A 13065-nucleotide genomic window follows, 5' to 3' on the forward strand; every position below is an offset into this window, starting at 1 on the left:
CTGCCCAAGTGAGCAATGAGCAGGCAAAGGAGGAGGCCCTGACGGCCCTTGCCCCAGAGCATCCCATCCCCCACCCTCAAGGGACCCAGGGATATCAGGAGATGCTGAGGGCCCATGCAGGACCCACAGCCCAGCTGTGGGAAATCCAGCCCAGGCAGGGGAGGAAGGAAACGGTCCTCAGGGCCAGCCTGTGATGGAGAGGCTGGAAAACCCCTGAGGCTGCCAGAGTCAGTTTTCCTAAGCTTACCCAATGTGGTTTGTCCTCAGGGATGTCTCCAGCTCCCGTAGCACCTGTGTAGACTCCTGGACTCGCCTCTTAAACTAGGGGGCCAAAAAAAAAAAAAAAAGGAGTCTGTGGGTGGAGCCCAGACTCCCACAATCCCGAGTCATCGGCCAGAAGAATCCACCCCCAGCAGACACATCCAAGGCCTTTCACGTCTAGCCTCCCCCACCACCTCCACACACCTGTGCAACAGACTGAATGCTCTCGAACTGCATGCTTTCCCCCAGCATAGAGGGTATATCCACACATGTTTGAAGATATGAGGTGCACAGACATACCTCTGTACAGAGATCCAGTATACACACACATGCACATCTCTACACAGACACACTGGGCATGCACACTCACACAGCAGACCCACCCCAGATATGGACACACAGGGTGCCTACCGACACACCATTTGTTTATATATGGGATACACACATATACATCCATATTTTCTCCCTCTCTCTTTCTCCTATGGACGGGCTCAGGGGATGCATAAGGACAAATATACCTACAAATCCCAAAGCACACACACCTACCATACACATATGTCTATGCATGAATGCACATGGTGCACATATGTATACACCAATACAAATACATACAGGAATGCCCACATAAGCACATATAAGATATATATATGTATGTGTGTGTGTATATATATATTGATTTTTGGATTTGGTTTTGTTGAAACAGGGTTTCTCTGTGTAGCCCTGGCTGTCCTGGAACTCACTCTGTAGACCAGGCTGGCCTCAAACTCAGAAATCTGCCTGCCTCTGCCTCCCAGAGTGCTGGGATTACAGGCGTGTGCCATCACCACCCAGCTAAGATGTATATCTTAAGATATATGTATATAAATAGATTATAGGTAGATGTAGATGTAGATATAGCTACAGATGGAGGGTGCAGGATAAAAGGGGGAGAACAGGAAGAGAGATATATATACCCCCAGGTTGGACATCCAATCAGATGCTACCTTTCGGCTGACCCCACCGGTATCCAGGTAGCTCTTCAGCTTCTGGATGTAGGCTGCAGGGGGATTCTTGACTTGAAACCGCTCCTGGGGAGATGAAGGGAGTGAACAGAGAACCTACCACAGCTGCCCAAAGACCAGTGGGTAGCTTTCTTCCCAACCCCCTTCTCAGCTCTGACTTGAGGTTTCAGGCCATCTTAAACTGCTTCTGAAATACCAAAGGCACAAACTGTGGCCGTGTGAACGACCTTAGCCCTATGCCTGGTTTGTGCCTTTCCTGGGGCCGGGGGATTAGAGGCCAGTCCAGCCACAGGCCTGCCTTGGGTTATTCATTCAGGCCTGGGGTTTTTTGTTGTTGTTGTTTTGTTTTGATTTTGTTTTTTTGTTTTTCTTCTTCTTCTTGGACTAGAGCTAAAAGTTTAGGCAGGGGCCAGCTCCCTGGCAGGTAGACAGCCCATCTCTAGGACAGTTGTCCTGCCTCTCTGCTTAGGTAAATACCTGTGGGTGTTCTTTTTCTCTATTACTGCCCCAGGTCCTCACACAGAAGTATGGACCCCACCACAAGACCCCTACCCTTCCCAGCCCAGAACCCCCTGATATGCTCAGACACCGTCTTCTGCCTTCTACTCTCCAGTCTTTAAGCCCCTCCAAGGATCCAGGCAGAACCAACCCTTCAACAGAAACACCAAGCACAGCAACAGAGCCTTTAGAGTGCTCCCAACCCTGCTGCGGCCCAGCATTACGGATACCCAGATGGCATGTTCCAGTCCATTAGTGGGAGGGTTTGCTGGTTCTGGGAGAGGCCAAGGAACTCCTCTCTCCAGCTCCCTACCTCCCAGCCTCCAGACCGCAGCTGGAAAGCAGCTCCTTCCTACCTCTTCCTCTTCATGATCCTGCCTGCAGAAGCCCGTCTCCACCCTACTCCACCTCTGCACTGGCAGAGTAGCCCGGCACCCGGCAGCTGGAGGGACGAACCGCTCCGTGAACCCAGGGCTGGTTCTGAGCTCTGACACAGCATTCTGAGCTGACTGCTCTTGGAGACAGCTGCTTGACTGTGTCTCCTCTGACCTCAGAAGAAAAAGACAGTGTACCTCTCCTTCCTCTTCTTCCAGCTGGCTAAACGCAGGGATATTTCCTCTTTTTTTCTCAGCCCAGGGTAGGAGAGACAAGTCACACTGGGCATGGAGACCTATACCTGTAATCCCAGAACTCTGAATAACGGTAATGTCTCTAAAGGCTAAGTCTGAAGGAACATGAGTTCAAAGCTAGCCTGAGCAGCATAGCAAGACTCAGTTTCAAAAATAGAAACCCAGGGACTGGAGAGATGGCTCAGCGGTTAAGAGCACCAACTGTTCTTCCAAAGGTCCTGGGTTCAAATCCCAGCAACCACATGGTGGCTCACAACCATCCTTAATGGGATCTGACACCCTCTTCTGGAGTGTCTGAAGACAGCTACAGCGTACTTACATATACTAAATAAATCTTTAAAAAAACAAACAAACAAACAGAAACCCATGTGCTATGGCCGTAGCTCAGTGAGAGACTGTTTGTTTAGCATTCACGAGGCCCTAGGTTCAGTCTCCAGCAACATAAAGCATCAGGGCAGCCACTGCCAGCTGTCTAGGACACGCCCTGCTGATGACCCCCTACGGTTTCTGATCAGGCCTGAAATTCAAGAAAATATAGAGTCCTGCATGCGGGGGCCCCCAGCCACCTTGGTAGATATTAGCCCCTGGGCAGGAAGCAGGCCCCTCTCCTGACAGCTCCCGCATCCTCAGAACTGGGTTTCCCAAGAGCAGAAGCAAGAACAGTTGAGTGCTCCAGGCACCCACCTGGTCGCAGATGAGCTCCCATTTCTTCTCATTGTCATATTGGCTCAGCAGCTGGACCTTGTCTGGAGGCAAGTTCATACAGTTCTGGGGAGACAGAAGACAAAGAGCCCTGAGCCCAAGGCTCCAGCACAACCAAGAAGGAGAGAATGGCCATTTTCAGGGAATCCACGGTGCTCCCACAAAGATATGAAGTCCTCTCACCCCGGCAGATAAGCAGAGTTGTCCAGGGAGAAAATCGAAGCCCAGAGAGATAGGGTCATCTTCCCCAAGGTCCCAGCATCCCAGGGCCCCAGAGCTGGAAAGGAACCTGGAGTCTGAATCCAAGTCTGACTGGGCCCTGCCACCATACACATCTCCTCCTGGCACGCCCGGCATGAGCAAGTGTGTACGACCCTCGGGGACCTCCAAGGCCTCTAGGCCCCACTGGAGGTAAGGAGACATGGCCCCTACCCTCATCCACCATGAGGAGCCAACATAGAAGACATCTCCAGACAGGCCCAGCTGAGACCTGCTGCCAGGGTCTTATTCCCACCAAGCACCTTGTATGCACAGACTAGGCCCAGGTCACCAGGAGGTGGAGCAGTGTGTCATCCAGCAGGGAGTCCCAGACAGGTATGTCACAGCTGCAGGGGTGGGGGTGGGGAGATGTGAATGATGGAGATCACTCCATCACAGAACAGGCACAGCACTGGGCCTGTGGGACAAGTGGCCCAGGCTGGGACTCTCCCTCACACACCCAAGATAAATCTCCCCACAAGGCCCTTTCTCCTAGCCGCACGTTCTTGTCACAAGTCAGATGTACAGCTCAGCCAGGGTTGTGGATTCAAGCTGGTGTTGCTGGAAGCAGGTTTCCTGGTGTCCCCAGGGCCTAGCAAGTCTGCTTAACAGATCTAAAGAACAAGGCCAGTTCACCGCAATCCAGGGAACCTCAAGTCTAACGAGGACCTAACTATATGGCAATACCAGTTTTTGCCTTCATAGGGTTCAGTCTAACCTGGGTCTCCACCATGGATATGGGAACCCCAAAAAGCCCCCAGCCCATGGCCTGGGAATTGTCTGGTACCTACTCTGGTGATTCAGACTACACTCTCCGACCCTGGATCTGAGAAGAGGCCATGGCTGGAGCAGAGAGGGAGCCACACCTACTCAAGACTCCTCAGCTAGCCTCTTCCTCTCTTGGGTGGCAGGGTTAGGTCTGGGGCTCTGGTCAGACCTCGCCCCAAAATCACTGCATTGACTCATTCTCGGAGAACAGGAAGCTGGGTTTTATCAGCCCCCATTGCCTAAGCTTTCCGGCTGGGGCCCTCCTTGTGAGGTGAAACTGCCCACCCACCACACTCCAAGGCCAGCCCAGGGCTGAGGTACGTCATCCCTGACCCCATTTCGAAAGTGAGCCTGAACTGGGAAACTACACCAGGCCTGCTCCTGCTGCATGACAGAGTCTTTCCAAAAGGGGCCTGGAGACTGTGGGTGGGACCTACTCTGCTTCTGGGGGGCCTAGGAACCTACTTTTCCTCTCTGTCTGTCTGGGGGTGGGGAGGGAGGCTGAGGTACAGGAAGGCCAGGAGAAAGAGGAAGCAGGACGCCAGGCCGAGTAGGACCCTGGAGCTGGGGCCAGCAGAGAGGAGGGAGACGGGGAGGATGCTGAGTTCAGGCATCTGAGCCTTAGAGAGGACAGCATCTCTGTCATGAAATGCCTGAGCCCCCAGTAACCTAGGAAACCTGCACGGCTCTGGGATGGCCTGGGAGTACTTCTGATTTCAACAATGTCCCCAATGCTGTGTTAAACAAGTAGCCTCAGCTACACGCACTCCATGTGAGACATTGACCTTGTCTTGTCCTGAGCTCCATCACTGACACTGTTACTGTGTCTATCTCACAGGCACAAACTAACTCGATGGCCTGCCCAAGGTGACCTTACGAAGACAGTTAGAGTAGTGGGAGGTGACTGGTTTTTGAGCCACAGCCCCCCGCCACACCCATTCCCCCCACTCATATCCCTCAGGGCCACTCCAGAGTTAGTGCTAGGGACAGACAACCTCTGCGTGGACAGCCTGATGGACCCATCTCAACAATGGCAGAAAGGCAGGGTGTCCCTTGTCCCTTAAGCTACCTGGGACTTTTCAGGCCCTGGGCCCACGTGCCACCCTGCCAGACAAGCTAAATTTAGGCTCAGAAATCAGAAATAGCTCTGACAGCACTCAACACTCATTAGCAGCTGCTCCCCGGCTGTGGCTGTGCCCACCAAGGAACCGGGTATCCAGGGAGAGGGCAGTAGGGCTAGCAAATGCCACTCATTCAGGGTGAGGTAGGGCCACCCGCAAGGCAGGAGCCAAACCCCTACCGGGGCATTCAGCAAAGAGGTAGCAGTGAGCAGGGACTGGGTTAAGCCAAAGGATGGCTGGTGTTGTTCAAATAGGACAGGAAGGGACAGGCAGTCTACATGTGTGTGACTGGTACATCTGCCTCCTGATTGGATGGAGGAGCGACGGCTGCTGTGATGCAGAAAGACTGTTGCTAAGTCTGGGCCCCGCCTAGTCTGACAGCCTCAGCTTCCTTCTCCATCAAATGGGCACAGGCCACCCTGCTCTCACACCCCCAGAGTGCCTGGGAATATTCAGACGCCATGTTTTTGATATAATATTCTCTGGTGTCCTATCTCTAGGAAGAAGCATCTCTTAACTGTAGAGCACAGGAAACTGGAGGGGTCATAGAAGACCTCAGGGTCTGGGGGATGTTTGGCTAAACCTGTGCCCTCCCTTTCCTCGCTGTCCCATTCAGTGAGTCCCTTCAGGCCAGGTGAGGAAGCAGACGGGCTTCCCTAGATGTGGTCACACAAGGCTGACACTGGATATCAGGCACAGCTCTGTGAAGGCAGAGACAGGGAGATAGCTGCAAGCTTGAGTGAGACCAGACTGGACCCACAGGAACACAGTGTATACAAATAAATAAATAAGAGCAGGAAGGTGGGACTGGAGAGATGGCTCAGAGGTTAAGAACACTGATTGTTCTTCCAAAGGTCCTGAGTTCAAATCCGAGCATATACCTGGTGGCTCACAACCATCTATTATGAGATCTGACGCCCTCTTCTGGAATATCTGAAGACAGCTACAGTGTACTTACATATAATAAATAAATAAATCTTTAAAAAAAAAAAAAGAGCAGGAAGGTGGGGTAGCCCAGGCCTTTAATCCCAGGACTCAAAAGGCAGAGGCAGGCAGGTCTCTGAGTTCAAATCCAGCCTGGTCTACAGAGTGAGTCCCAGGACAGCCAAGGCTACACAGAGAAACCCTGTCTGGAAACCCTCAAAACTAAATGAACAAATGGAATTGGTTTCATTCATATTCCTATTCGGCTGTGTGGAGACGACCTTTTCTCCCTGCCCCGAGCTCTGGAGACTGCAGAGGCAGACACCAGCTGTAGTTCACTGGGCCCAGCCACTGCAGACTCATGCTATGAGCCTGCAACTCCTGGCACCGTGGGCTTGTTGATTTCTGAGACACTGTCCCAGGAGACCCAAGGCTCTGGCCACATCTGGACATGACCACACCCTACAGTTTTGCTTTCAGCTTTCATAGAATCTGGGCTCCACTCACCCCAGCCCTGCCCCTTGAGGAAGCTTCCTGCCCCATGAAGCTACTGAATGTAGACCCCCCATTCCAGTGTCAGGTAACCCCATGACAGGCCCAGAGCCCAAGGCGCATCTGTCCTCCCCCCACCTCTGTGAGGTATCAGCCTTGGCATGCAAGCTGTCTGCACAGATGCAGAAACAATTAGTTGCACCCAGAGCTTAAAATCCCGGATACAGCCTTACAGGAGTCCTAACAAGCAGTCGCAGGCTTAGAGGAAGCTAGGCCGTAACCCAGCCTGCATCGCGGACTGAGAACCCCAAAAGTTACCAGTTTCTCTTATCTAAGCTCCAGGTTCGCCAGAGGACAAAGGTCAAAGAGAGTGGGAGCCAGGACACCACACCTTGCTGTGCAGACAATCCAGCAAGAGAACAACAATAACAACAATATAATAAATACTCCCTAACACTTCTAAGGTCTCACTTCCTTCTAAGTATTGCAACCTATTACCAACTCATTTAAAAATCAACAACATGCACACCATTACTATTATAATCCCTTGTCCCAGATGGGAAACTAGGCAAAGCACCATCATTGACACTGTTACTCTGTCTATCTCACAGGCACAAACTAACTCGATGGCCTGCCCAAGGCAAAGCACTATTAAGTCACTTGCCCAAGGAGACCTAGCTGACCATGTGGTTTAAAAAAACAGGATTTAGTCTTTTTTTTTGTTTGTTTGTTTTTTCCCAGACAGAGTTTCTCTGTGTAGCCCTGGCTGTCCTGGAACTCACTCTGTAGACCAGGTTGGCCTTGAACTCAAAAATCCACCTGCCTCTGCCTCCCAAGTGCTGGGATTAAAGACATGCTCCACCATTGCCTGGCTAGGATTTGGGTTTTTTTTTCTCCCCAAAATAAGGGCACTGGAGTCCTGGCTGCAGACAGCCCCAGTCCCCCATCTGAGAAACCAGGAACAGCCAGCCTGGCTTCCTGCCACCCAGTACCCTACACTTCCTGTTGTTGCCCACACTGAGTTCTTACTCATTGGGGGAAGCCCCCCCCCAGCACACTATGCGTGTAAGGAAGTAGAGGCCTACCACCCCCTCCTTGTGTGCACACCGCCGCTCTACCACCGTTAGCACCAGGCTACTCCACCCTGCAGGGGAGCTGGGCCCTCCCTCTCGTGGTTTCCGGCCCAGGCAGTTTTCAGTCTGGGCCTCATTGCTTCTAACCTGTGTAATGGCAAGGAGGCTGTGCTAGCCTGTGCTAGCCTGTGCTAGACGAGACCTGGAGGTGACTCAGTTTTGTGCAGCGGCGACCTGGGATGTTCTTGTGGGGGAGGGGCTCCCCTTGCTCACTGTAGGGAGTGTTTAACTGGTACTTGCTTCCTGGTAGGCCCTATACTGAGCCCTCTACCCCCACAATCCTAGGAGGCCGCCATATACTTATTATCCTCTTTCTAGGCGTAAGAAAAACTGGAGCTCAATGCTGTGAACTTGCCCAAAGTCTCTCTCTCTCTCTCTCTCTCTCTCTCTCTCTCTCTCTCTCTCTCACACACACACACACACACACACACACACACACACACACATGAATTAAGCAACAAGGATGAAAGTCGTCCGTCTGCCAAAGCTGCCACGGTCCCCAACTCCGCCCCCCTTCAAAGGCAGGGAGAACCTAGCCACCTTCCAGAATCCTTAGTTCTCAAGAAAAATGCAGAGGTGGCCCAAGGGCAAACACCTGCCCCTGCTCATCTGCCTCCCTTTGCCAACTGACCCCAGATGCCATCATGAATCATGCCCCCTGCCCTGCATTTCGGGCCAGCATGTGTTAGCTGTGCCTGCTGGGAATGTCAGTCACGGCCACTGCCCAACCCAACAGCTAACCACAAGGCCACACCCCAATGAGACCCACTGTAGGGACAGTCCACGCGGACTGAGCAATACCCCAAGCACTAAGGGACACCTTTGTCACAGCCCAGCAAAGCAGAGATACCCAACCCGTTCTTCATCTCCAGGCCTAGAAGTGGGCGATAGAACTCCAAAGACCTGGAGCTTGGAGCTGTCCTGACTGCCTCGAACTGCCTGGTAAAGTGCCCACGTCCTGGATGTGAGTTAGAGCCCCACAGTGAGCCAGACCCTCACCCAGCCCTGCCTGCACACAGTAGTACTCAACCTCACACAGACATCCCTAGGGGCTCTCCCTTATTCCTTTACCCCAGGTCCACAGGCGATCACCCGGGGCCCTGTGGCCAGCTGCATACATAGCACTCCTGGTGGTTAGTCCTGGACAGGGGGGCTTGCCATCTCAAACCTTTGCTCTGCCTGCCTCTCAGAGAAGACAGGGAAGTGTTGGAAGACACCCAGCCTTGGGCATGGGCGTAGGAGAGGCGAGAGCTCGGAGCCTGGCTGGCTGGTGTGTTTCCACCACCACAGCAGGCCTGTGTAGTGGGGCAGCCATGGCTCCTCCATGGTTGCTAAGGCAGCAGTCGAAAGCCTGGCTCAACCTGCTCTTTTTCACCACCCCCATTTAAAGCAGGGCACCCCGCCCCCTTCCTCATAGCCTTCTTGGAAAGGTAGTACCCCATATCCACCCTTGGTGGGAAAATGTCTCTTTGCTCCCCTTGCCTGGCTGGTGGGAGCACCCCAAATCATCAGAAGAGCGCCACGGCTAAGCACCCCAAATCATCAGAAGAGCACCATGGCTAAGAGAAGAGGAAGTTTGAGGAGTTGGGAATCTTACTCCATACCAAAGATGAAGAGGCTAAGCTTGAAATGACAGGTTCCCAGGGCCATGTGACTGGGGAACTGTGTTCCCTAGTAACATTGGGGAATCCACAGGGTGGGGCCCCCACTACAGCTTCAGGTTCATTTCATGGTAGACAGTCCCTAAAGACTGCGCATGACCCTAGCAGTAGGGGTCATATGGAGCCACACCTACTGGTAGACTCTGGATTTCACCGAATCTTTAGGCCTGGCTAGCCTCAGGCAGAGGTCAGAGCCGTTAATCCAGGTGGGGCTCATGGCCCTAATGGACAGGGAACAAGAAAAGCCAGTTCTCAACCTTGTGGCCTGAAGATGGGTTTACCCACCCACAGAGGATAAGGGACAGCTTTGAGTTCCAGGGGACCTGAAAAGGATGGGTAGCCTCTGTGGGTGCTGCTGCCCTGGACTTCCACTAAGCCACCACGAGACTCTGAAAGGCCCATCTCCTGACCTTCTCCCCATGCCCTGGCCCTCAGGGGTTCCCAGCAGCATTTCCTATCGGACTCATCACTACAGCCTCAAGTCCACCCAGGGCAATCAAGTCCTGCACTTGACCTTTGGAATTCCCACTGCTCTGAATTATTCACAAGCCTCCTTCCCATTAGTGTACCTGACCAACCAGATTGACCGAGAACGATCCCGTATCTACAGACACACACGTGAAGGGGAAGACGGGCCCATGACCCCCCTGATAGGCTGAACCTGCCACTCACCCAGCTTCCTTCCATGACCCCCTCCCCCACTTGTTCAGTTCAGCTGAGCTTGGCCAAGGTCTAGATTTGGGAAAGAAGGAGTTAGGGGCAGTTGGAGAGACAGGGGAGTGCAAAGCTAGCTTAGCGGGGGGGGGGGGGGGGGGAATGTCCCTCAGAGGATTCGTTCCCAAGTTGAGCACTAGAGCCTTCACAAGGAGAGACCCCACCCCATCTCAGAGGTCGAGGTCCCCCAAGCTCCTCCTCTCCTTCTGGAGCCAGGATTCTCAGGAACGGTTGCCCCTTTGGGACCATGCAGAGGATCTAGCAAGTCAGGCCTAATGACTCGCTCGCTCGCTCGCTCGCTCGGTGGCATGCCAGAGAGGGGGACATGCCATCTAGGAGGTGGAGGGTTCAGAGGGCCAGCTCTTCTTTGCTTCCAGAGCGAGCCTTCCCTGGACTCCCACCCTCAGAGCTGCAACACCAGCCCTACTGAGACTGAGAAAGGCCTCTAGGAAACAGCCCAGCCTTCCCCACTGTCACCAAGTGTCCAGCCAGGGGTGGCTACCAGTCCACAGGCCACTGGGCAACCACCTACAGAAGACAGCAGGAAAGAGTGCTGGGGTAGAGAGGGGGAAGTGAGAAAGCCCGGCCTCTCCCCCTTCCCCGCTTCTGCCTCCCACCCTTCTTCAGGACTGCACAGCCCACCCTGTCAGAAACACTGGGACTGCCCGGCGCTCAGGCAGCCGATGGCTGCCTCCCCAGAGGCCTGGACTTCGGTACCTTCTCCATCCTATCCCCACCCTTGCCTGCCCCAGTTCCCCAAGCAAGTGACAGCCAAGAGGGAGGGGAGCCTTCCAGATTTTTTTGTTCCTCTTCAAGCCAGAATGACCAACCCATCCTGACCCCACCCTTCCTAAGCGTACTCCTCTCGCTGGTTGGGGGGTGGTCTATGATGAGGGACTGACTGCAAGCACCCATTCCGGGGCATTATGGGAGTGATAAATACGAGCGGAGGGTCTAAGAGTCCAACTCCTACACCAGACACCAGAACAGCCCAGGACTAAAGACTCCACTAGGTCTACGGCTTCCAGGAGGTTAAATTATAACCCCTTTCCTCTTTGACCCTGAGATGCAGAAGGGCGGGCGCTCCAGACCCGCACCCAGCCGCTGGGCCTGCGTGCAGTGGAAAAGTGGGCGCCAGCCCCCTCCCACCCGAGGCGCGTTTGGAACCCAACCTCATGAGACATTTTTGACACCTTTAGACCTAGGAGCGCAGGAAGGGGGTCGGGGGAGGGGTGGGGGAGTCTCATAAGAAAGCTTCCTGGAGGGGGCTGAAGAAAGTTTCTTGAGGGGGGAGTGCTAAGTCACTCTGAAAGATGACACTGTCACTCCCACCCTTCTGGAGGGACAGCAGGTGGACCGGGGATCTCCAAGCGGCACCTGAGTCCCAAGAGGCGGGGACGCATGCGGAGCCCCTGTCATCCCTGGCTCCTGGTGCGCACTAGGTCACACTCACCAAGACCCGCGTGAACCTCTCTTCCAGCTCCCCGGCCGCCGGCATCGGTTGCTTGGGGACGGCTGGCTGCTTCGGGGGCGACGCGGTGGGGCCCGCGGGCTGCTCGGCGCTGCCAGCCGCGTTGCCCATGGTGGTCCCCACCCAGCCAGCCAGGCGCCTCCAGCCTCGGAGATCCAGTTTTCCCGGGGGGTAGCGGACTAGGCTCCGGGAGCCGGGGGGCGAAGGGCAGCGCTGGGTGACGGGGCTGGGCTAGGTGGCTCTCTGCTCAGCGGCGTGCAGGAGCCGGGGCGCGGCGTCCCATCGCGGCGGCCCCGTCCGAGGGAGCGGGCGACGAGTGAGGCTCCGGGAGGAAGTCGGGTTGCAGGCAGCCGGGGCCAGAGGGCTGGGCCGGGGGCAGGAAGCTGCGGCGCGGGCTCCCCCCTCGGCGATTTTCGAACTTCTGCTGCCGCTCCCGGTGCGCGCAAACCGCAGTTCTCCGCCGCGCACCCGGCCCCAGGGGGGCGGGCTGCAGAGAGGGGGCGGGCGCGGGCGCCGGCCGGGGGTCCTCCGCAGCCATGGCGCGCCGGCTGGGGGCTGCCGAGCAGTGCACCTGCGGCGGAGGGGGCGGCCGCCGATGCACCTGCCCGAGCCAGAGCCGACCCAGGCGAGGCCGAGAACAAGGCGGGCGCACTCGCCCGGCGCCTCCGGGTCCTAGAACCGCAGCTCTCCGCCCTAAACCCTGCGGTAGGGGGGTCTCTAGGCCCCGAGCCTGGATGAGGCAGACCCCCGGGCGGAAGATTGTCCAACCAATGCGCGCATGCCTTGGAGACCTAAGGCTGTGCTGAGGTGCGGTGGTGGGGTGTAATTGCTTCTGGGGTCCCCCTCTGGGGTCCCCAACTAAGAAGGTGGGAACCCCCTTCCAGGACCCCCACCTCTGTATTTCTCCTCCGTTGGGCCCAGGGAGATGATCTGAGGACCAGAGGGAATCACTGCAAACAGGTTGGAGGACAAGGACCTAGGTCAATTGAAACCTAACCAGCTGTGACTGTGCCAGCATCTTCATCAGCTTTAGACTGGGGGCACTCGTGGGACAATGAGGTTGTCGAACCTGGGGACCACTGTGGTGGTGCCAAGGAGAAGTAGGGCACTAAGAAGGGTTAAAGGCAGCTGCTAGGCTGGGGGAGGAACAGGCACCTCAGAGGGGAGGAAAATCTTGACCTGTCACCATGGGGGGACCTGGGCTGGCCTCTCACTGAAGAATGATAATCTTGGCTATCTGATAGTTACAGAAAGATTTCTGTGACAGTGACCAGCAAAGGTAGAGATGGATGTCCTCATTTCCTGGGAAAACGGGAACGGAGTGGCAAGTGGACTTGTCCAAGGCCACACAGCTAATTAGGGTAGAAACGAGCCTCTTCTGTTCATATCCAAAAATCTACGTAGCCTCGGTCTCTTCTTATTTAGGGTGAGA

At 55.0% G+C, this 13065-nt stretch overlaps 1 protein-coding gene across 5 annotated transcripts in view; it reads right to left on the reverse strand.

The window, feature by feature from the left end:
• Positions 1-11951, reverse strand: part of Fmnl1 (formin like 1) — a 28406-nt gene extending 16455 nt beyond the window's left edge. For 2 of the 5 annotated variants that reach the window (XM_052194405.1, XM_052194404.1), the window contains exons 1-4: positions 11616-11949; positions 3074-3157; positions 1215-1328; positions 248-321 (exon numbers count right to left, since the gene is read on the reverse strand). In XM_052194405.1, coding sequence (XP_052050365.1) covers positions 248-321; positions 1215-1328; positions 3074-3157; positions 11616-11744 — 401 coding nt within the window. In that variant the 5' untranslated portion in view covers positions 11745-11949. Of the gene's footprint in view, positions 1-247; positions 322-1214; positions 1329-3073; positions 3158-11615 lie in introns of all 5 variants that reach the window. The other 3 variants (XM_052194406.1, XM_052194407.1, XM_052194408.1) reach the window with 3 other exon arrangements.
• Positions 11952-13065: the final 1114 nt, after the last annotated feature.

This window comes from Apodemus sylvaticus, chromosome 10 (assembly GCF_947179515.1).
Source record: "Apodemus sylvaticus chromosome 10, mApoSyl1.1, whole genome shotgun sequence".
Lineage (NCBI taxonomy): Eukaryota > Metazoa > Chordata > Mammalia > Rodentia > Muridae > Apodemus > Apodemus sylvaticus.